This window comes from Carya illinoinensis, chromosome 16 (genome assembly GCF_018687715.1).
Source record: "Carya illinoinensis cultivar Pawnee chromosome 16, C.illinoinensisPawnee_v1, whole genome shotgun sequence".
NCBI classification, from domain to species: domain Eukaryota; kingdom Viridiplantae; phylum Streptophyta; class Magnoliopsida; order Fagales; family Juglandaceae; genus Carya; species Carya illinoinensis.
Window position 1 is genome coordinate 4,140,443 of NC_056767.1, and position 22,109 is coordinate 4,162,551.

The 22,109-nt window shown below is 34.7% G+C and overlaps 2 protein-coding genes across 6 annotated transcripts; one reads left to right on the forward strand and one right to left on the reverse strand.

The window, feature by feature from the left end:
• Positions 1 to 2,275: 2,275 nt before the first annotated feature.
• On the forward strand, positions 2,276 to 10,468 carry LOC122298481 (aminopeptidase M1-like). Of its 2 annotated transcripts, XM_043108242.1 has the most exons (19): positions 2,276 to 2,669; positions 2,825 to 2,970; positions 3,285 to 3,387; positions 3,658 to 3,844; positions 3,930 to 4,023; positions 4,205 to 4,358; positions 4,478 to 4,582; positions 4,700 to 4,816; positions 4,929 to 5,042; positions 5,590 to 5,772; positions 5,924 to 6,206; positions 6,283 to 6,404; positions 6,482 to 6,579; positions 7,533 to 7,710; positions 7,790 to 7,904; positions 7,990 to 8,057; positions 8,171 to 8,245; positions 9,768 to 9,845; positions 9,999 to 10,468. In XM_043108242.1, the coding sequence occupies exons 1-19, from the start codon at positions 2,454 to 2,456 to the stop codon at positions 10,176 to 10,178; spliced, it is 2,616 nt and encodes an 871-aa protein (XP_042964176.1). In that variant the 5' UTR covers positions 2,276 to 2,453; the 3' UTR covers positions 10,179 to 10,468. The 2 variants fall into 2 exon arrangements, with proteins under 2 accessions (XP_042964176.1, XP_042964177.1); XM_043108243.1 differs by lacking the exon at positions 2,825 to 2,970 and having other exon boundaries at positions 2,463 to 2,669.
• A 520-nt stretch (positions 10,469 to 10,988) lies between these two features.
• LOC122299279 (protein phosphatase 2C 53-like) lies at positions 10,989 to 16,324 on the reverse strand. 4 transcript variants are annotated; one of them, XM_043109423.1, is made up of 5 exons: positions 16,014 to 16,324; positions 14,337 to 15,553; positions 13,896 to 14,213; positions 13,676 to 13,781; positions 10,989 to 11,709 (listed from the first exon to the last, which is right to left on the reverse strand). In XM_043109423.1, the coding sequence occupies exons 2-5, from the start codon at positions 15,210 to 15,212 to the stop codon at positions 11,375 to 11,377; spliced, it is 1,635 nt and encodes a 544-aa protein (XP_042965357.1). In that variant the 5' UTR covers positions 15,213 to 15,553; positions 16,014 to 16,324; the 3' UTR covers positions 10,989 to 11,374. The 4 variants fall into 4 exon arrangements, with proteins under 4 accessions (XP_042965357.1, XP_042965354.1, XP_042965356.1 ...); XM_043109420.1 differs by having other exon boundaries at positions 16,000 to 16,324; XM_043109422.1 differs by lacking the exon at positions 16,014 to 16,324 and adding an exon at positions 15,760 to 15,966.
• Positions 16,325 to 22,109: the final 5,785 nt, after the last annotated feature.

Genomic DNA, 22,109 nt, shown 5'->3' on the forward strand with positions numbered 1-22,109 from the left:
TCAAATTTAAAAAGATTCACATGTCAAAGACAACATCATTCACTTTTTCAAAAAATTCAAATAAAAGGTTCTTCTTTTTCAATTGTCAAAGACAACATCATTCACTTTTTCAAAAAAATCAAACCTAATCTTTTACTTTTGGCATATGACAAAATGAGCATACTTTCATTTTCAAAAAATTCAAACCTAATCTTTTACTTTTTGTATAAGTCTAAAAAAGTATCAATCACTTTTGAAAATATTCAAATAAAACATGCACATGTGAAAGATGACAATCAATCATCTTTAATATTTTCAAAGTTCAACCCTTTAATCAAGGCATGCACATGCAAAAGATGACAATCAATCATCTTTAATATTTTCAAAGTTCAACCCTTTAATCAAGGCATGCACATGCAAAAGATGACAATCAATCATCTTTCAAAATTTTCAAATTTAATTTTTAAAAATATTCATGCACATGTGGAAAATGTATTTTAATGCTTTATGATAAAATATTAATTTTGAGCATTAATCCTAATTTCGAATTTTGAAGAGATTTACAACATTACTCTATAATTTTAATGTGAACTTGTTCCCTTCTTGCTCATGCTTGTTTCCTTGATGTGCTTGACTCCATTGTGTAGACAACTTGAGCTTGAGACTTCTTTATTCTTTGAATTCATTTGTTATCATCAAAATCCATGTGTAAATATATAATTACACAAAACTTGAAATCTTGGGTTCAACACAACTTTTTCAAATCCCTAAACAAAATATAATAGACAATTCAACTTTTTCAAATTTCAAAATAAAACTAATATTAAAAAAATTTATTATAACAATATTTTTATTCAATTTTCAACAAAATATCTCATCTCATCTCATCTGAATTGTATAATCAAACAAGTTATTTTATAAGATTTTGGAAAAAGAGGGAGAAAAAGTTGAATAAAATATTATAAAGTCAAAATATTGTTAGAATATAGCTTTTTTAATATCTTTTTTGTTTAGAGATTTAATAAAGTTAAATTGTTTTTATTTTTTTACTTGAAATTTTGAAAAAGTTATAATGATTAATTTAAAAATATGTATTTGAATGATGTTTAAGAAAGAAATTTGATGACATGATATGAGAATTTTGAAATGAATACTTTTTCCAAACAAACCCTTAGGTTTTTCTAATGGGTAATATTGTATATAATCTTGGAGTGTGTAGCATTTGCATACTCATTTTAAAAAAAGTGAGATTATTATTATAAAAAAATTCATATAGTTTATAAATTTATCTACTTTTTCAAAGAAAATATATAAAAATTGCACATTTTAAAACTATAATTATCATTTTTCTTTAATAAGATGTTATTACATGCCTTGATGTTGTGATGCTAGGTATTCCTCTCCTTATTTTCACTTTTATTTTCTCTTTTAATTTATTAGTAAATGATACAAATGATATATTTATGCTTATATTACCAGTGTGATCAAGGGATAGACACCCTGGTAATGGTGTAGATTTATTGTTGTTAAAACAAAGGAAAGTTCTCTCCATCATTCACATTTAGAGTAAATAATGGTATAGTATTATTTTTAAAAAGAGTAATATTAGATATAATTAAAAAGTGTGCACGTATTCTTTTTAAAAAATGACAGAGCTCATTATTAAAAACTTGAGTCTTTTTTCATTTGAGTCCTAAATTTTTACTTATTTCAAAATGAGTATATGAAACTTAGATGCCATTATACTGTACAAATCATTTTCCTTCAATAAATATAGAGATGTGCTAGACATAAACCGGACGGTTAGCACACTACTTATAATAGGGCCCATTATAAGTTTAAAAAATCAAATCATAAATAATTAAATTTTAATTCAAAATATAATAAATAATTTAATTTTTTTAAATTTCAATTCAAACTTTTTAAATTTTAAAATAATAATAATATTAAAAAATTATATTCAAACAATATTTTATTAAAATTTTAACTTTAATATAAAACGATTTCATTATTCAAACAATCCCTTAATTATTCGAATATATTGGGATAGAATAAGAGTTTTGTATTATTATATAATTAATAAATATTTCTCTTTAAAATGTACAAATAAAATAGTAGTATAAAAATTTTATATATAGTTATTTTTATTTTATTAATATGATTGATATCGTTATTTTTTTTAATATAAAAAGTTATTTTAATTAATTACATCAGTAATGTGGATAAGAAATAAGCAAAATAGATTGTCCATGTAACGTAACTCTTAGGAGAGTCTGTCATCGCCAACGATGTCGTTCGTGGCCTTTGAAGTCATGCACTTGCCGAGGAAGACGTCGTCGCTCGTACTCGTACTCCACTGATATAAGTGCCCACCCATACGCCATAACTCCATTCTCCCTCGTCGCTCTTCCCATCAGTCTCTCTTTGCTTGTAGAGAAAAACCAGAGCAACAGAGTGCGCCGAAATTCCAAAGTATGGAGCAGTTCATTGACCAACCTCGGCTCCCGAAATTCGCTGTCCCGAAACGCTACGACTTACGACTCAAACCGGACCTCACCGCCTGCAAGTTCTCCGGCTCCGTCTCCATCGACCTCGACATCGTCGGCCATACCAACTACATCGTCCTCAATGCCGCCGAACTTTCTGTCGACCCCGGCTCCGTGTCGTTCACCAACCGAAACGTTTCCAAGGTATCTTGTTCACTTCAGTTCTCGGTTTGGTTGCTGTGAAAATTTGGACGTCTTAGAAACAATAGTAGCCATCAATTGCAGCCATTTTGATTCAAACCTTTTTTGTGCAATCAAGCACACTGTCGTTTGTGCTGAATGAATAAAATTTTGGGCAGCTGATGAAGCCTTCAGCAACTAATTTGGTTGAAGCCGACGAGATTTTGGTTTTGGAGTTCTCTGAGACACTCCCGATTGGGACCGGGATTTTGAGTATCGTGTTTGAAGGAACTTTGAACAAGAAAATGAAGGGGTTCTATAGAAGGTAGCGTTTAATGATTTGATTTCATCGATGAGAAGGATTAATCGAAATAATATATATAAAGATGATAATTTTTTATATGGACCAGGCTTTGATGCAACAATTATTTTTCTCTGTTTGCTGTGACGACCCAGAGCAACAGCTCATCATGCCTGTGATATCACAAACTCGTTAATTTAAAGCTCATTTAGAATCATTAATCAATTACAGTTTCATCTAGTAACTAGAGCCAGTGTGTGACTTAGTTGTAGGGAAAGAATGAAAATTTATAAGTTGACATAGATACCATATATTTAAGTTGTTATTTTGCTTTCCAGTACATATGAGCATAATGGCGAGAAGAAGAATATGGCTGTTACACAGTTTGAACCAGCTGATGCTAGGCGATGCTTTCCGTGCTGGGATGAACCTGCTTGCAAGGTGTTGCAATCTCTCTCTCTCTCTCTCTCTCTACTGATTGAAGATCTTGTACTTCTTTGCATCTGTTGCTGAGATGAAATCTTATTTTCTAAAACACTTCATAATGCATCTGTTAAAAAAAAAAAAAAAACCATCTTTTCACAGAGTGTTTTGGTTGCTGTGGTTAAATATTTTTGGCATTGAAAACGGATATGCCTCGTTCTGTTTCTAAGGATGCGTACAAAAGCTATTTGATCCTTGTTTTCTGGCACTGGCTGTTACAACTTACAGGCTACATTCAAAATCACATTGGATGTGCCATCTGAACTAGTAGCACTTTCGAACATGCCAATTATTGAAGAAAAAGTGGATGGGCATCTGAAGAAAGTTTCATATCAAGAATCACCTCTAATGTCTACCTATTTGGTGGCAGTTGTTGTTGGTTTTTTTGATTACGCGGAAGATCATACTACCGATGGTAAAATCATACTCTGTGTGGATTGTTTCTTGTGGTAATAGAACGATTTATGTTCTTGATAGTGTAATCTTGCATCTCTATACAGGGGTCATAGTTCGAGTATACTGTCAGGTTGGTAAGGCAAATCAAGGGAAATTTGCATTGAATGTTGCTGTCAGGACACTCGAATTATACAAAGAGTAAGTTTTACCATCAATCACCACCGAATTAATGATTGCTAGTCACAGCATTACAACTTTTTTAGCTGAACAACACATTTTTGGACACTAGATTGGGCTGCTAGTGATCCCTTCAATTATTACCCACCTGCGCTTATGCTGCATTGTCTGGAATTCAGTTTAACTATGTTAGTTTTGACAGATACTTTTCTGTGCCTTATTCTCTTCCTAAATTGGATATGGTTGCAATCCCTGACTTTGCTGCTGGGGCCATGGAAAATTATGGTTTAGTTACATACCGAGAAACAGCTTTGCTCTACGATGATCAGCATTCTGCAGCTGCCAATAAGCAGAGGGTAATTTCATGCTTGATGCTTTTCTTTTTGTTAGGATTTACTTTGGACAATTTAATCTGAAGCTATTGTTTTAATCACAGCCCACAGAACAATTAACCATTACTTTTGCTACTGTGAAGGTCACAATTGTTGTAGCCCATGAACTGGCACACCAGTGGTTTGGCAATCTTGTAACGATGGAATGGTGGACTCATTTGTGGCTGAATGAGGGGTTCGCGACATGGGTGTGTTTCATGGGTCATATGTCCCATTACCATACCTAACTAAATGGCATGGTTATATATATTATATACCAACTATACTTATAAAAAAAATTTTATACCAATTATCATATTTTTCAGGTTAGCTATTTAGCAACTGATAGCTTGTTCCCAGAATGGAAAATATGGACTCAGTTTCTTGATGACTCGACTGAAGGCCTTAAGCTGGATGGGCTTGCAGAATCCCATCCCATTGAGGTAATTTTGCATGGGAAAAAGGGTTTTTATTTTTTATCCTGGGTATGAACTGCTTTAAGGAATTAGTATTTTTCTTGATTGATCGTAGCTCAATTTAAGCATATTCTTTTAGGTGGAGATAAATCATGCTCGTGAGATAGATGAAATTTTTGATGCAATAAGTTACAAAAAAGGTGCATCTGTTATTCGGATGCTGCAAAGCTATCTTGGCGCTGAATGTTTCCAGGTTGGTCCTTAGGTTTGTTACTTGTATATGTTTCTTGTGCAAGTTAAGATATTTCTCTTGATTGAAAAAAAAAACTCCTGTTCCATCTGTATTGATCAACCATTTTTTGCAATTTATTGGATTAAGGCTTACTTGATTTGCATCTGATGGTGGTTGAGTTTGAATCATAAGATGGCATCTATGAATTTCCATTTCATTATGTAATATGATGTCAATGTCTTTCTAAGAAGCTCTTAATCGATTCCGATTAGGAGAGCGGGAAAGTATCTCCTTGTTCTTTTTGCTTTCAGATGGCTTGGTAAGGAGATATAAGGTCCCTGCGAAGAAGGTTTTTGATATCTGATAGCAATTGTAATTGTAGTTGATCAAATGATTAAGTTATTGGAAACTAAGAAGCACAATATGGTTTGCTCATCTGTGGATATTTTGATGTAATTGTCTTCAGTTAATTATATATTTTTCTTGCATATGTAATTTTTTTTTCCTTGTTTAATTGACTGTTTTGCTTCTTTTTTTCCCTGTTTTTCTGATTTGTTTATGCAATCAGAGGTCGCTTGCTTCATATATAGAAAGATTTGCATGCTTCAATGCAATGACAGAAGATTTGTGGGCTGCCCTTGAGGAGGGATCTGGTGAGCCTGTTAACACGTTAATGAATTCATGGACAAAGCAAAAGGGATACCCAGTTGTCTCTGTCAGAGTCAAAGATCAGAAATTGATGTTTGAGCAGGTTTGTTGTTTCAGTGCTCTTTCGTGCATTTTCTCTTGAGATAATATATCTTCACTCAGATATATAGTCAGCTGTTATCATTTTGTACTATTCCAGTTAATGATGTCTTTGAGAACTAACAGAGTTCTGACAAATAAATGCAATATGGCAGTCTCAATTTTTGTCAAGTGGCTCCTATGGGGATGGGCAATGGATTGTCCCAATAACATTGTGCTGTGGCTCATACGAAGTGCGCAAGAGTTTTCTACTGCAAACAAAGTCTGGAACTCTTCATATCGAGGAATTCTTGAGTGATAAAAGTGATGCAGTCTCTGCTTGGATAAAACTGAATGTGGATCAGACTGGTTTCTATAGGGTGAAATATGATGATAACCTTGCAGCTAGACTCATATATGCAATAGAGAATAAATACTTAACTGCAACAGACAGATTTGGTAATTTAGAAATTTGCACTCCTACTTGCTTATCCCACGGTAGAGAATAGCACTTAACAACATTTTCCTGTAACAGGCATTCTGGATGATTCATTTGCCCTTTGTATGGCTCGCCAGCAGTCTTTGACCTTGTTGCTTACCTTGATGGATGCTTTCAGGGAGGAACTTGATTATACAGTGCTGTCTAATTTGATTAGCGTAAGCTTCACATCCTTATATTTTCTAAGCTTGTTTCAGCATGCTTTTAGTTCTAATTCTGGTCCCTCTATTCACAGATAAGTTATAAAGTTACAAGAACTGTGGCTGATGCAGTCCCTGACTTACTGGACTACGTTAATCAATTTTTTATCCGCCTTTTCCTCTATTCTTCAGAGTAAGTTATCAAAATAAATAATTTAAAATTCTAATGTGATCCTTGTTTCTAAGCCACCAGGTTCGCACTGTCTACTGTTCTTTTGACATTGGGATGTTTGGAAAAGTTTTCCATTTAAACCTATTTCATCTCATCCCATCTCATTTTCTTTCCAAATATCATTCAAACACAAACAATTTCAAACTAATCATTAAAACTTTCCCAAACTTTCAAAACAAAAAAAATCCAACTTTTTCAAATCCCAAAACAAAAATTATATTAAAACAATATTTTAATTTTATATTATTTTTTTATTAGACTTTTTATTTCTCCTTTTCCAAAACTCAATAAATACTTAACTCAAATTATCTTTTTTTATAAGTATCTTACTACTATTCACAAACCATCTTACTACTATTCACAAAATTCTCATCTCATCTTATTCCCCAAGCATCCTAAGTGATCTATTTGAAGTCAATTATTTTTCATTTGATTGGGAAAGCTCTGTGAGGTGTTAACTATCTGATAATTTAAGGGACTGGAGCATATAAAGATACAATTCCAGAGATTCAGATTGTAAGATAATAATTTCTCTTATATGATGAATTATAATAATAAAAGATGCTTGAGATGCTATTATTGTTTAAGACTGCTGAGAAATACCCCCTTCCCCAAGAAAAATAATAGACACTCAAGTGTTGTTTCATTCCCCCTTTCAAGTTTGTGGGGAGTAGCTTACATAGTTTTGCTATCTAAGATGTAGATGTTTCTAGCATCATGGAACAGGTAATTTGTATATGTATGTTCTTTCTCTTCTTATTTGAAAATTCTTCACCAGCTAATAGTGAAGCTAATAGAAACCCAGTTTGTATTGTTGACTGAAATAATGAGCATGCTAGAACTTCCCTTGAGCAAGATGAGTCTGATTTCATTCTACTATTTATTTTTCCTTTTATGCTGGTCATTTTTTGCAGTAAGCTTGGTTGGGAGCCTAAGCAAGGCGAGAGCCATCTAGATGCAATGTTGAGAGGAGAGATTTTGACTGCCCTTGCCATGTTTGGGGATGATCTGACACTAAATGAAGCAAGTAGGCGTTTTCTGTCATTCTTAGATGATAGAAGTACGCCACTCCTCCCTCCTGACATAAGAAAGGTTGGTAAAAGCACTGGCCAATCACTAGTATTGTTTCATTTGCAATTCCTAGTGATGTTTACACGGACTTTGATTGCAGGCAGCATATGTGGCTGTTATGCGAAGAGTCAGCACCTCTAACAGAATGGGATGTGAATCTCTTCTCAGAGTGTACCGGGAGACTGATTTGAGCCAGGAGAAAATGCGAATTCTAAGTGATAACATATCATTATTTAAAATGATGCAGAAAATCTAAATCTGTGTAGTATATTGGAATCATTTATCCTTTTGTGTTTGTAGGTTCATTGGCATCTTCTCCAGATCCCAGCATAATTCTTAAAGTTCTGAATTTTTTGTTGTCTGATGAGGTATCTGGGTTTTGTATAATTGTGGCGTTCAAAAGTTTTTCATAGAAGTTAATAAATTTTTGTCTGATGGAGCTTGGGTTGCTAAGGCTGACTTTACTTTCCACTTGATATAGGTTCGTAGCCAAGATGCTGTTTTTGGACTCACTGTTAGTAGGGAAGGACGTGAAACAGCTTGGAAGTGGCTGAAGGTAATGCTCATCGGTAATGTAAATAGCAGAAAGCATATTGCAGAATGTTCATGCGCATGCACTATATTTGCTTGATAAATTGATAAAAATTGTCCCCAAACAATTACGATACTGGTCTGAGATCTTGCATGTCAATTTAATTAAGAAAACGAAAACGTAACTCAAGCAGACATGATGAACTGGGTACTCATCTTCTTTCCTGAAAGCAATTGGCATGGTGTTGCATCTGGTGCACTTGTTACTTAGAGAGAGAGAGAGAGAGAGAGAGAGAGAGAGAGATTGGAACTGTGCATTAATCTGTTAGAGAAACGAGGTGGTAGTGTGATTTCATGCTCTTCTAGGACAATTTGAAATTGCTTCAAAACTCCTCTCCTCATCCCTTCTTCCTCCCCTCATTCAGGAAAAAAAGAAAAGAAAAGAAAAGATAAATCCGAAAGGCAACTTGTAGGCCTCAGACCTTTTCCTTGGCTCCAAAGTAGGTTTTTTGAAGAGATGTTATGGACCTTTAAGAATGGTGTCATTCACAGTTTTGGGATTTAAGACTTGAGTACTCATGAATCCAATCCCATACGATTGACAAAATAATCAGAAAAGTTAGTTCCAGAGAAGATGAATTCATCTGTGGAAGTAGCAGGTGACTTTTAAGTCTTGCTTGCTTGAGGTAGACGGAGCAAAATATCCACCAGGAGTTTTAGGTTTTATTATGTATCTCAAATTTGGTCAGCAATATCAAGGTAATGCACATCTATATCTAAGGTAATGCACATCTATATCTGAATCGCTAGGTAAATACAAGTGCAGTTTAAATTAAGGTAATGGTATGGACAACTATTTTTACAACCTATTTTATATCCAGCCAATGTGAGTGTATTCATCAGAGATTCTAATCCTTTTGAGTTCCTATTTGATTTGATTTGATTTATTCTACGTAATCTTTTTTTTTTTTTTTTTTATTGGCACCGGGTGTTCAGGAACAGTGTCCCGACTAATCCCGGGGATGCATAGGCCCTCAATAAGTAGTTTTCCATAAATACACTTCGAATAATTGAAGGGGAAAATCCTTCAATCCCATGGCCCCTAGAGATTGTTTGCACTCGAGGAAATTTGAACCTTAGACCTGAGGGAGCATCCCCTGATACCCCCAAGCCCAAGGCCTTAACCACCTGAGCCAATCCCTAGGGGTTATTTATTCTACATAATCACCCTCCATTTAAAAAAATGGTTGTGTATATACCATTACCTTTAAAGCAATCTTAATTGGTCAATCTCTTTTAGTGCCAAATGAATTGACAAGGAAGCCAACTAAGGTGCCCAACTTTTTTTCAGAAACTTCATGATGCCAGCCTATATACATTTCTTTAACCTTATTGTTGCTGCAATCTTTATGTTTAACGTGAAGGAAAAGGAAACTTGCTCTGATTCTTTATGGCTGAGCCCTTGTTAGAGTATTTTTTGATTGATGGGCAATATACCACTTTGTTTACACATTCTGTTTTCCAATTTAAATATGATGTGAACACAGGATAACTGGGAGCATATTTCAGAAACCTGGGGTTCCGGATTTCTACTAACTCGTTTTGTCAGTGCTATTGTCTCACCAGTGAGTCTCTCTACCCCTTCCTCTCTTTTGTCACAAATGTTGTGCAGAAATTAGATTCAGCTACAGTTAAGGAGTTATTGTTTATGCTTGGCATTTTACTCTCTTTATTGTTTTTTTCCTTTTAAATATGGTTTGGTTATCCCACTTTCCCAGTTTGCTTCGTTTGAGAAGGCCATAGAAATAGAGGATTTTTTTGAAAGCCGTAATAAGCCGTCAATTGCTAGAACTTTGAAGCAGAGCATTGAAAGAGTTCAGATTAATGCAAGGTGGGTGGATGGCGTTCAGAATGAGGAACATCTGGCTGATGTTGTGATGGAACTGGCGCAGAGGTAGAAAAAAGTAGTAGGAGACGTATGTTGTGATCTGGCTGGTGCGTCCATTTCACTGCTCTCATAACATTAAATCTGCCAGAACAGGGGTGGGGAATAATGAATCAGGGACATCAGCAAACATTAGTCTATTAAAGATGTGTTGGGTTGGGTTTGTTTCCAATAATGGCTTTTGCCTTTATATTTTCCTTCCTGTTTGTTTCTTGCATGGATGAAAGGATTCTCCTCCTTGAGTCAACCGGTGCAATTAATGATGGTACATTCAAATAGAGTAGCTTGGCCTTTTTTGCAATATATGCAGGAACAACCCAACCCATGTACTTTTTTAAGAAATATTTTAAGCTGTGATAATAAATATTTTTATTAAATTTTTTAAAAATTTAAGAAAACGGCATTAATTTTTATTTTATAAGTAATCAAGAAGTTTTATTCTTAGGAGTAGGCAAAACTCAAGTACACGTGAAGTATATATGAGAATAACCTAATTAGATTGTAACGAAAGTTGAAGATCACGAACATTTAGCCCATTACAAACAATAGCTCCCGCCGATAACAAAGTTTTAAAACAGAAAGCTCATCCATTGTTCTCTTACCATCTTCGAAATTTCTATTATTTCTCTCCCACAACATGCATATTAATATTGGATTCTTAACTCATTTTAAAGTGATATGAAGTTGAGAAAATTTCTAACATTAACATCAACAGCAGAATGGCCACCTTCATTGATTCTTACCGCACCATAACCATCACCACCTCAAAAAATAAGCAGAGTATCGGCAAGGAAAATCTCTAAGGAGACCAAAACTCAATCTATTTCCCTGAATCTGCTAATTTCGTTATAAAGTATCATGCAGTTGAAACAATAAGTAGTAAATACCTCACAGAGCCTTTTTAACTCGGAGGCATAATGAATACACTTTGGCCACAACGTTGAAAACATGGAATTGTCACCATCGACTGTCCTACAACAAGCTGCTAAGATTTACATAGCCAGAAATCGGCAGGGGTGTGTACAACCAGACTCTTTGAGACAGTGAAGAGTTCTTGAATCTTGGATGTTCTATGGAACATACAGACTGCTATTCTCAATAAGCAATAAAAGCCCCGTGAAAAACATTAAGGGCAGAACTATACTGGATCATTTTTCAGATTGTACAAATATGGAGCAGACAGCTAATAGGAGGTTGGAGGTGTTACCATCATGTTTTGCTTTTGAACTTCCTTTGAGCTTTCAAATCTACCACGATCACAGTGATGTTATCCTTGCTTCCCTTTTGAATAGCACGGCTTGAGAGCAATTCTGCTGCAGCTTGAGCAGCGGGATCAATCCCTTCACCCCTTATAGTTGGCAGTGTAACCCCATTCTTCTTGTGCCACATAAGTATTCTTTTCCTAGCCAGGTCACACACCTCTTCATTTGTCATGACATCCCACAGCCCATCACTAGCTAAAATAAGGCATTCATCATCTTTTGCCCGTGGAAGAAACATCACTTCCGGTTCCGGAATTATCCATGGTTTCAAATATCTGTCACCTGAAACCAACAAGCCAGGTCAGACAAAACGTTTCCCAGAAAATAAAAGTTTATACAAGCCTGTTGTATTAGAATGCATTCCTAGCGGCCTGAAGTTCCTCACATAAGTAAGCAATAAGCGAACACACAGAACGTGACTAAAGAACATAGTTTGTTATACTGCCAATATTTTCCATTTGGAAAAGTCAATGGGCAGAAATCCAAATAACTTACTTGACTTGACATTTCAATCACCCTTTTGCACTTACTTGCAGTTGAATTTAAATAAAATTACTCATGTATCCGTTCTGTGTACTTGGCTATGCCTATTATTATAAATAAAACTTTTTGATTACTTATTAAAAGAAATATATTTGAATTTGAATCAAAGTGTAATTTTAGATACCTTTTCATAAAATAGAGAACACCAAATAGTCATCCATTTGTAATAATTTCTAATGAAAGGATCCTTAGACTTCTGCCACTTCCTTTTCCCAGCTCTCAAAAATCCGATTGTTCTCTCTCCATAAGCACGGCATCAAGAGCAACAGAGTAAACTTGAGATTTTCAACCATCCAACTCTCAAATACAAATCACATTGTGAAGGTGTCCTTTCACAAATCTGATCAACATAATAATTATCATCTTACGATTCATACCAATACTTTTTACATTGCCACCACCATGGTCATTGCCACTTCCACGGCCACTGCCTATAACCAACACCATCGTACTACCATTACCCAATCAATGCCATCGCCAACACCATCATCTTTGTTACTACAATAATACTCTAATTTATGATTTTGAAAATATTCCTTTCAAACAATGAAATTTTCGATAACATAGCTGATAGTCTCATAAAAATTTTTTTTATTAAGTAAACTAAAAAAATTCTCTTTCTTTACCGGTAGTTAACGAAAAACATTCCCATCAGCTTTAATTACATCATTTTTAAATTTTAAGAAGATTGTAAATTCTTCATCCAAATGATCTACAAGAGTGTTTCCTGGGATGTTCTATTCTATTTACTGAAGCCTAGCAGATTTAGAACACTTTCCATACATATCAAAAGCAACCCACAAAAGAGTTCGATGTGATAGAACAGAGATTCCATACACTTTCTAATTCTTTGACAAGGTATGTGAGAGCAGGCACCCTCAGGACCGCAAGAACCAGAAACTAGTAATGAGAACTTAAAAATTGCTTTCATACATAAACTGCTCAAATTTGGTCCTTTACATTTCCCATCACTCCTCCCCTTATACAAATAAATTTATGTCAAATTCAGCCACTTCCAATCAGTATCCTAATTCAGCATCCGTCTGAAGCTTACACCTCAAGGAGAGTCCTAAGAAACCAGTTTGAAGCTCAAGGGCATGCATCACACCTTACACCACCTAAAGTATTCCCTTCCCACAAAAATAATGACAACTAGAGAAAATAGCGGGGGTAACTTCTGTCACAACATTGCCATTACTCTTTCTTTTAAAGCATAAAATTGGACATACCTTCATCATACTCATTTAAACAAAAAATTAACATAAATTGTTCGAGTCCTTTACTATTTCTGGAAGTCATTAACACCCTACAGACCTACCCTTATTTTACTACCTTAAACTATCAAGTAATATCAGGCAACAGCTCAAATAAAGAGCAAATGTAATGCATTCATAAACACTCCAGGTTGGCATCCAAATTGCAAGTGCCACAGAATTGGTAGGACCACCAAAATTATTTCAATGTTACACTGTCATATTGTGATGGGGTTGATAATCTATAACATGATAATGAAATTAGTGGACAGCAAGGAGTCCTATACCAAAAGTCCAGGCAGTCCGAATATGCTTGTAGGCTTAGTAATACAAACTTGACTATAGCAATGTGCTCACAAAAGCAACCCCTTTCGAGGGGGTGACATTTGGGAAAGTCAAAATCCAAAACATGCAAATGCAATGGCAAAAATTCATGGTGAAGAAGCACGCACCAATTGACCTTGACATTGCAAGAACTCCAAAAACACGATGCCCATTCCACTGTATGATCTTGCCTCCAGCTGCCTCAATTCTTGCATATTCATCTTCTCGATTTGGCTGAGATTACATCAAAAATAAAGTTATTAAATGGATATCAGTTATTAAATGGATATCAGCTTCCATATCGATATTTACTACAGAGAGACGCAAATTCTATTGGGGGCCTCTTACTTTGTGATCAACTGACAATGCCACCGGTTCTTTCCCACGACATAAAACTGCTCTTGAGTCTCCGCAGTTTGCTACAATGATATGTGATGAACAAATAACTGCAACCACAGCAGTAGAACCAACAGTTTCTGGAGCAACAGGCTCAAGACTAGCTTTTCCTCCAACTTCATCGTCAACCTTAAGAAAACAATCCATGAATGCTTTCTTCCACTGCTCTTGGCAGTTTGCCTTCATAGTTCCATGAATTAACCCTTCCTTAACAAAATCTATCTCCTCGGCCAAAGTCACATGGATACGATCACGACAATAGTTTGCAACCTGAAAAATGCAAACACCTCATGCGACTAAATTACAAGTACGAAGACATTATATCATGATCCGACAGTAGCAAAAACAGTAGAAGAGACACCGAGTAAATGAAGAACATAAAATAAACGGTACCTGAGAGCCTCCATGGCCATCATAGACTCCAAAGAAATGAAGTGTCTGACGAGGTAAGCAATTAGTCATGCCATCATTTATCCTGTCGCCAATTAACATTTGAACAGGAATCTTCATAAAACGGGGTACAGCAGCAACTGCATCTTCCATCTCAGGCCTTCTTCCGCACATAGATATAACTCCCCAAAGAGGCACATAATCCACCTCAAAAACACTGCGGCCTGATGTTCCACTCGCCCTTCTTTCCAGCTGAAGAAGAACTCCAGATGGATTCGGATTCGGATCCGACCCATCAACAATCACAGCAACAGGATCACTCACTACGTCTGTCCCATCAGTTGGTTCCTCTGAATCAGCGGCCTCGGTAACAACATCTACGCTGCATCCGTATAAGCTCTTCTCGATGTTGATGGAGTTCAGCGTTATCATATCAGAAGCCTCGAGACTCATTATGTCCTCTCCGCACAAACTACTGCACTCACTCCCCACCGAAAAAGAACACGACATATCTAGAATCTGATCACCCTCCAATGATAAGGAATCATCTTCCACACTTTCCGTGGCTGTAACATCATCACCAGCAGCAACCCAAATACCTCCCTTTTCAGATACGATACCAACCAAGGAATCCTCTTTCGACGCCATAGCAGCTGCAATGCTAACTTCATTTCCCAAATCACGAAAATTGCAATCCCCATCACCACCGGGAACCGTCTCAGCGGAAGCCTTAGTTACGGAATCAGATAGCAAACCCCCTTTTTTGTCCGCCATTAGCTTAAGTCTAGTGACGTCTAAGTGGGTAGCGATGGGTGGGTTATCACAGACAGAGTTACCTACTCTATATGGTACCGCGACCGCCGAAGACATCTCCTCCATCAATATCCCTATCTAGGTAGCACAAAAAGTTACCTGTCATTTTTCAACTAATCCATTACCTTCTTTTCTGATTAAGAATGATCTCGGAATGTGAATGCTGGGTTTCAACGGAACATTTCCCATGCCTACGAAAATGAATTCAGACCAATAGAGGAAGGAAGTTCAGCTGTATCTTGGAGCCAAATGGAGGTAAAAGTCAAATGGGTGGTCAGATCTGGTCAACAACAACGGATCCCAACTTCCATCTATGGAAGTGCAAACTTAAAACTGAATAGAATAGAACTGTTCAAGCCTTATCAACTTGCTTCTTCTCTGGACTCTTCTTTATCTAACCCCATCAACTACAATGAGAGAGAAACAATCAGGACGATAACTTTGAATGGACACACAAAAACCAAAACCAAAAACTAAAGAAGGGGGGGACAATAGAATTAAATTAAATTTGAAACCAACCCATTATCCCCAACACAAGAAAGAAAGAGAAAAGCGGGTCATGAGAAAAGGCAAGAGTCCCAAGAATCACAGGAAAACCCTAAAAAGATGGCACCTTTTTTTTTCTTCTCACAAATTACTTGGGTTCCCTACTTCCCTGGATCTGAGGCAACCCATCTCAGCCTCTTGTACTTTACCCAGCCCCCTCCCCTCTCTCTCTCTCTCTCTCGGTTGCTGTCTCACTTATTTCTCTGTTCCAGAGACTTTCTGGAAGCCCAGTACTGAATCAACGAAAAGTAAATAATAATAAAAAAAATCAAGGAAAAGGATATAAAAGAAAGGGTCGGTTGCTCACCATAGAAAACTAACCATACTATCAACGGAAGACTTCATTTTCTTTATATTCTTTTTTCGGTGTTGAAACATGGAAAGAGCAAGAAAGGGAGTGGCAAAGAGAGAGAATAAAACATTAGAAAATTGCATACTTTGTAGAAAAGCAAATTCAAAAGAAAAAGAAAAGGCAATAGAGAGAGTGAGTGCTGCGTGAGTGAGAGGGATGGATGCCGTGGACAGATGTCAACTCCAGAACAGCATCTTAAAGCATCTCCACCACCCATCGCCCATGGCTCCCTCCCACTTTCCATTCCCAATCCAATCCCAAACTCCCATCACCCAAAAGCGACTTTTCCTACGTCTACATGACAGTATAATTCTAGTTGGATTATACATAACAGTATAATTCTGACCAAAGGAATACTTAACTCTCTGTCTTCGTCTAATTCTGACTATGAGCGTACCTTTGCAAAGAATTCGGTGTAAAAATCACTTTTTTGCACACATTATTAATAGCATTTACGTCAATTTAGTTGAGGTGACTAAAATCTAATGGGGCTAGAATATTGAGCATCTCAATAGATTAGATAAAGTTAAAAAAGATATTTTTGATTAACGTAAGATAAATTTTAATTTTTAATTATTTTATTTACATAAATTTTATATTGAAATAGTTATTTTTTTATTATATAATAATAAAATAATATAAGATAAATTTCATTTTGATTATTCATATTAAATCTTTATATTAAATTATTTATTATATAGTAATAAAATAATTAATAATTAAAAAAATATTTAATATATTTAACTATATATTAATTTATTTTATTTTATCACTTTTACCATTTTATAATTTATTTTATTTGAGTTGTATATAGGAGATAGCAATATGTTACACGACCCGTTAATTCAACACGAACACAACACGATAATAGCGGGTTAGGGTTTAGTTTTAACAGGTTTGGGTCAAAACGAGTTGACCCTATAAGACACGATTACTTAACGGGTTGATAACGAGTCAATTCCATTTTAATCTATTATAACCTGATATGATACGCTAAGAAAGATAAAGTTATAATTATACTCTTCTACTTAAAAGTAAAATTATTAGAATTTTAATTTTGATATTTTTATTGTTTGGATTGTAATTTTGGATTTGTAGTTAATTTTATAATTTTTATAGATATTATGATTTTAACATTTATATAAAATTATACTAAATTTAATCAGGTCAAATGAGTTAATTTCAAGCCTATTCAACCCATTTATATTAATGGTTTGAAATGTTATTTCACAATATTAACTAATGGGTCTAAACGGGTTGACACAACACAACGCGTTATGTTAATGAGTCGTGTTAGAGTTTGAGATTTTGACACGATAAATTTTAGGGGTCGGGTTAAGATTTACCTATATAATATAATATATATACTTTGACACGACACGAACACGACCCGTTAACACTATTTGACACCCCTAGTTATATACGGTAAATTTTCCATAAAAACAATAGTTAGAGTTGAGTGAGATGATGAAAGAAATAATGAAAAGAGAGAAATAATGGATAAATTAAACATTTGATAAAGCTACAGTAGCAATCAAATTTGAAAATAATTTTAACGTTTATTGTAGGTAAAGTATAAATATTTGGATTTTGATTAATCAATTTTGATGGTATTTTGAGGTCCAATAGCTAAATTGGCGATGAAATTAACATTTGGCTAATTCATTAAAGATGCTCTTAGAGTGAAGATTGAAACTATGATCATATTACTTATAATTATTATTTATTTTAAAATTTTAAATAGATTAAAGGGTATATTTAATTATTTATATTATACTCGTAATAAAATTCAAGATAATCGAATTTTGATAATCGGTGATGCTGATAGCTATTTTTTCAAAAATTATTTTTTGATTCAAGTTAGGTGAGTGTATGGATAAAGTAAGCGCTGTGAATTTTTTTTTTTTTTAATCAAAAGTGAGATCTATTATTAATAAATTAATTTTTTTTTATGTAAATCTCATATATATTTATTTTTTTTCAAATAGATTATATAATGTTTATATACTCTAAAACTGTAAATATTATTTTTCTTTTATTTAATGTTTATTTGGTTTTTTGGATTGGGTTATTCTGATTTTTGGGTATATTGTATAGTTTTTTTTTAATGGTTTTTTGGATTGGGTTATTCTGATTTTTGGGTATATTGTATAGTTTTTTATTTTTTTAATACCTGAGGTTGGGTTTTTTGAGTATTTGTAACCTCAGGTATTTGAGTTGTTATTACAGGTTTCTTTCATCATAAGTGAGGACTATCAATAAAATTGAGATACTATCTTAATTTTTTTTTAAATAACCGTTTTTCGTAGTTTAGTTAGATGTAATTTGTTTAGAAAATTGAATCTATTTCCTGGATATAAACTATCCTAAACTCTTAACATCTCCTCTTTCTTGTGAGACCAATCAATACATGATTTCATCTACTGAGAAAATAAGTTTATCATTTTAATTCGGAGATGGAATATAAAATAGAGTCAAACGTGGGAATTCAATACCATTTCTATAAGATTGTTTGATCTATCCCATGTTTCTATATACTCTTGTCAATACAATTTTGTCTAATGAATTAATTAGTATATCTTTGTTCCTTTGTGTTTAAAAAATAAAAAGAAAAAAGTAAACTATAATGATGCCAAAAGCTGAAACGACAAAATAAAAAAAAAAAATGTTAGTGAAATGCTATTGGAGCCGCTCAAAGTTACCGCTCGATTATTTTATTTTTAAAATTTTTAATTTAATGATTAAGAAAATAATTATTAATAAAATTGTGTATTTTTTTATTTGTTTCTTAATAATTAAGAATGTTAAAAATATTTTTAAAAATAATGAAAGGAAAAAGATAAAATTTAAATATGCTAGATGTACGCCTAATGGTTAGACGGTCCGCTAGCAGTACTCTATATGTTATGATGTTAAAAATTTAATTAAATTAGTATATGACAGTTTGAATAATAAGCAAACATCAACATCCAAACTATAAATAATTCATGTCATCCATTAAAAAAAGGATGATGATGCGTTGAAAATAACAGAACAAAATGGTCGGTTAATTCAATAAAAATGGAAATTGGATAGATTTGAAGACTCTTATGTTATTCACAGCATACTTATTATTTTTTTAACTTATCTTCAATCATTTGTTGAGTGTTGTAGATAAATATATGTATCAACTAAGAAAAGGGGAATTGTCCAATCCATTGGATATATTGAGAGATCTTCCCAAATCTAAGATTTTTTTTAAATAATCGAATTATATATGCAAGCTTCATTTTTTTTTTTTTATTTAGCCAACGAAATCCTACTTTTCATGCCCACGATTATTATTTTAAAATACTGTTTAATTAAAAAAAAATGATATTTATAGTCCGTAAGTCTCGTAAACTCACTTAAAAAAAGTAAATAAATCTTTAGCAACATGAAAGAAATAATTATTTTTAATGGTAGACCATACTTTTTTCAAATGAAGTAGGCGTGATTTGCACGCTTAAAATTTTTATCTAGTATTATTCTAATTAAAAAGATAGAGGAATGAAATGTCCTCTTCCTTGCCAGTGACAAGTTGACAAGTTATAGTGAAGCCACGTAGAGTGAGAAATGGCCGCATCACAAGGAGAGGTGGTTCCGCCCTGCCCGTCTCTTTCAACCGGATGGCCGGATGCACCTCCCTGCATGGCAAGGCTTCCCAACCCCACAAAAAAAAAAAAAAAAAAAATCAATAAAATTTTTTGCATTCATTTATGCAAAACGATTGGGAAAACATTTATTTATCAATGAAGGCAGACAAACATTGCAACTACCCGTCCTTCTCATCCAAATTATGATTCCAATCAGGAAGAGGATTTTCGAGGCCTTAAAACATCCTCGTTTGCTAGATTTCACACCTAGAGCAATAAGAATACAAAGATAGCATGCATATTATAATTTAACAGCTCAAGATTGCCATATATCTCGAGACAGCATATTCAATAGCTCGTTTCTTTGGACATAATATATCTCAATAGCCACTTTGTCATGGCTTACACACAAGTAACAGTGAATAAGTCTTTAATAACTCCATTGAATTTCTTGCTAACTTTGCATCAATTAAAATTTCACCAATTTCAACTGCCACTAGTGAATATTAAGACATAAAAATAAATAATAAAATCTACATCTTTTTATTGGTTTAAACTTTTTAGATAAGTAATGATTTCATATGATAATATCAGATCAAAATCTTGAGTTTTAACCCTAACTCTATACTTAGTAAAAAGAAGTCCGATCCACACATTAAGAAAAATGTTATAACATAAATATAAATAATAAAGTTTACATGTTCTAATCAATTTAAGTTCCGTTTGGATAGTGAACTTGGGCAGTAGGTCAGTAGATCACTGCTAACTTGGGCAGCCAGCCATATATTCCACAAATCTCTGCCTCAAATTCTTAATTCTAATGCACAGATTCTTATTCCTATAGTGTCACTTGCCCTCCACTTGCCTCTTAAGAAGCTCTTCAAATACTGTGTACACTTTGATGGTGGTTATGACAATTGGAAGGCAGCCAATTAAAGAAATACAGGTCATTTTGTTACCATGTGATCTTATTTTTATGGTAAATACTATATATCTATCAATTTTTATTCATTTAAATTACTCAAAACTGCTGATTGTAGTGAAGAAACAAGAACCTTTACTTGAAGGAGGATATGATGGAGAAGATTCCTTACTAAATATTGAATCAATGGATGGTTGTTTTGGTGAAATGCTTCTTCAATAGTCTTGAAAAAGAGGGTATGATTTGAAAAAGTGCTCAAATCATAGTTCTTCCATGAAGAAGCACATATGTGGGTTAACTTGTAATAGTACCCAATAGTCTATTACCAAACAAATTGCCACTTGAGCAACTCCTACGATGAACGTCATTAAATTGTTGCAAGACAAAAGTGATTTGAAAATACGGAAGTGCTAGCAAAAGGCTAATTTGTCAAAATTAACTTAATAGTCACGGCGTTGTTCGTGGTCATGTCCATCCAAAAGAAACATGAAACCTTATTTTCTCTGTGAAGTGGACGTAGCAATGTGAGTGCACCACCACCTATAGACTAGTCCAATGGGCATTATTTTGGCCATGATTGGGCCCAAACAACTGTTGGGTTGGTTCCATGTCATTGTTGCACTCGTTGTCATGCCCTTGCGGTCAATACCTAAGTGCTTCTAGATCCTAATGCCCGCTGAGCCATCAATAAAGACTGTAGCATGCACCAGCTCTCCGTTTCATTTCTCAGAGTAATGATGTTCTTCCATATTTCTGTTGTGGTACAAAACTCATTAACTATTGTCCCCCACACAGGTTGGAAAAAAGGGCCATCAATTTGTTTGACCTACTTGACTGCCCAACCCAATGGGGAAGACTCGTTGAACAAACTATTCCTGGCTGAAAAAGCATCAACTTTCTGTTTGTCCACCAAAATGTGAATCATTACAATGACATGAAAAGGGATTGGGTTTCGGACTGGAATTCGGGTTTGCGCTATCCTCTTTTGAGTTGGATGATCATGGCCTCAGTAGCCTAAGTTCTCTCTTGATTTTGCCTTAAAGTGACTTGCGGCCCAACCCAACCCTATCTCGAGTTTGTCTTGGGATGACCCATGGCCTTACTAAATCCTTCCTCGAGTTTGTCTCAAAACGATTGCAGCATCAACAGCCCAACCCCCCCTCAAGTTTGCCTCGAGGAACCTTGTGGCCTATCTCGACCCTCCCTTGAGTTTGCTTGGGGCTGAATACAGCCCTAGTAGCTCTAGTCTTCCATCGAGTTTTCCTTTGAGCGACTTGAGGCTAACGCAGTCCTCTCTCTTGTTTGCCTCAAGATGACCTGTGGTATTGCCTAAACATCCCCCAAGTTTGCCTTGAGATGACCCAGGGTTTAGTAGCCCTAGTCCCCTCCCCCCCTCAAGTTTATCTTGGGGGCAACTTATGACTTCTCCATGCCCTTACTTAAAAAATGACCCACAAGGACTTATGAAAACTGGGAGGAATGTCCCTCTGGTGTCCCAAGCCAGTCGCCAATGTCTAGTCCCCTCAACC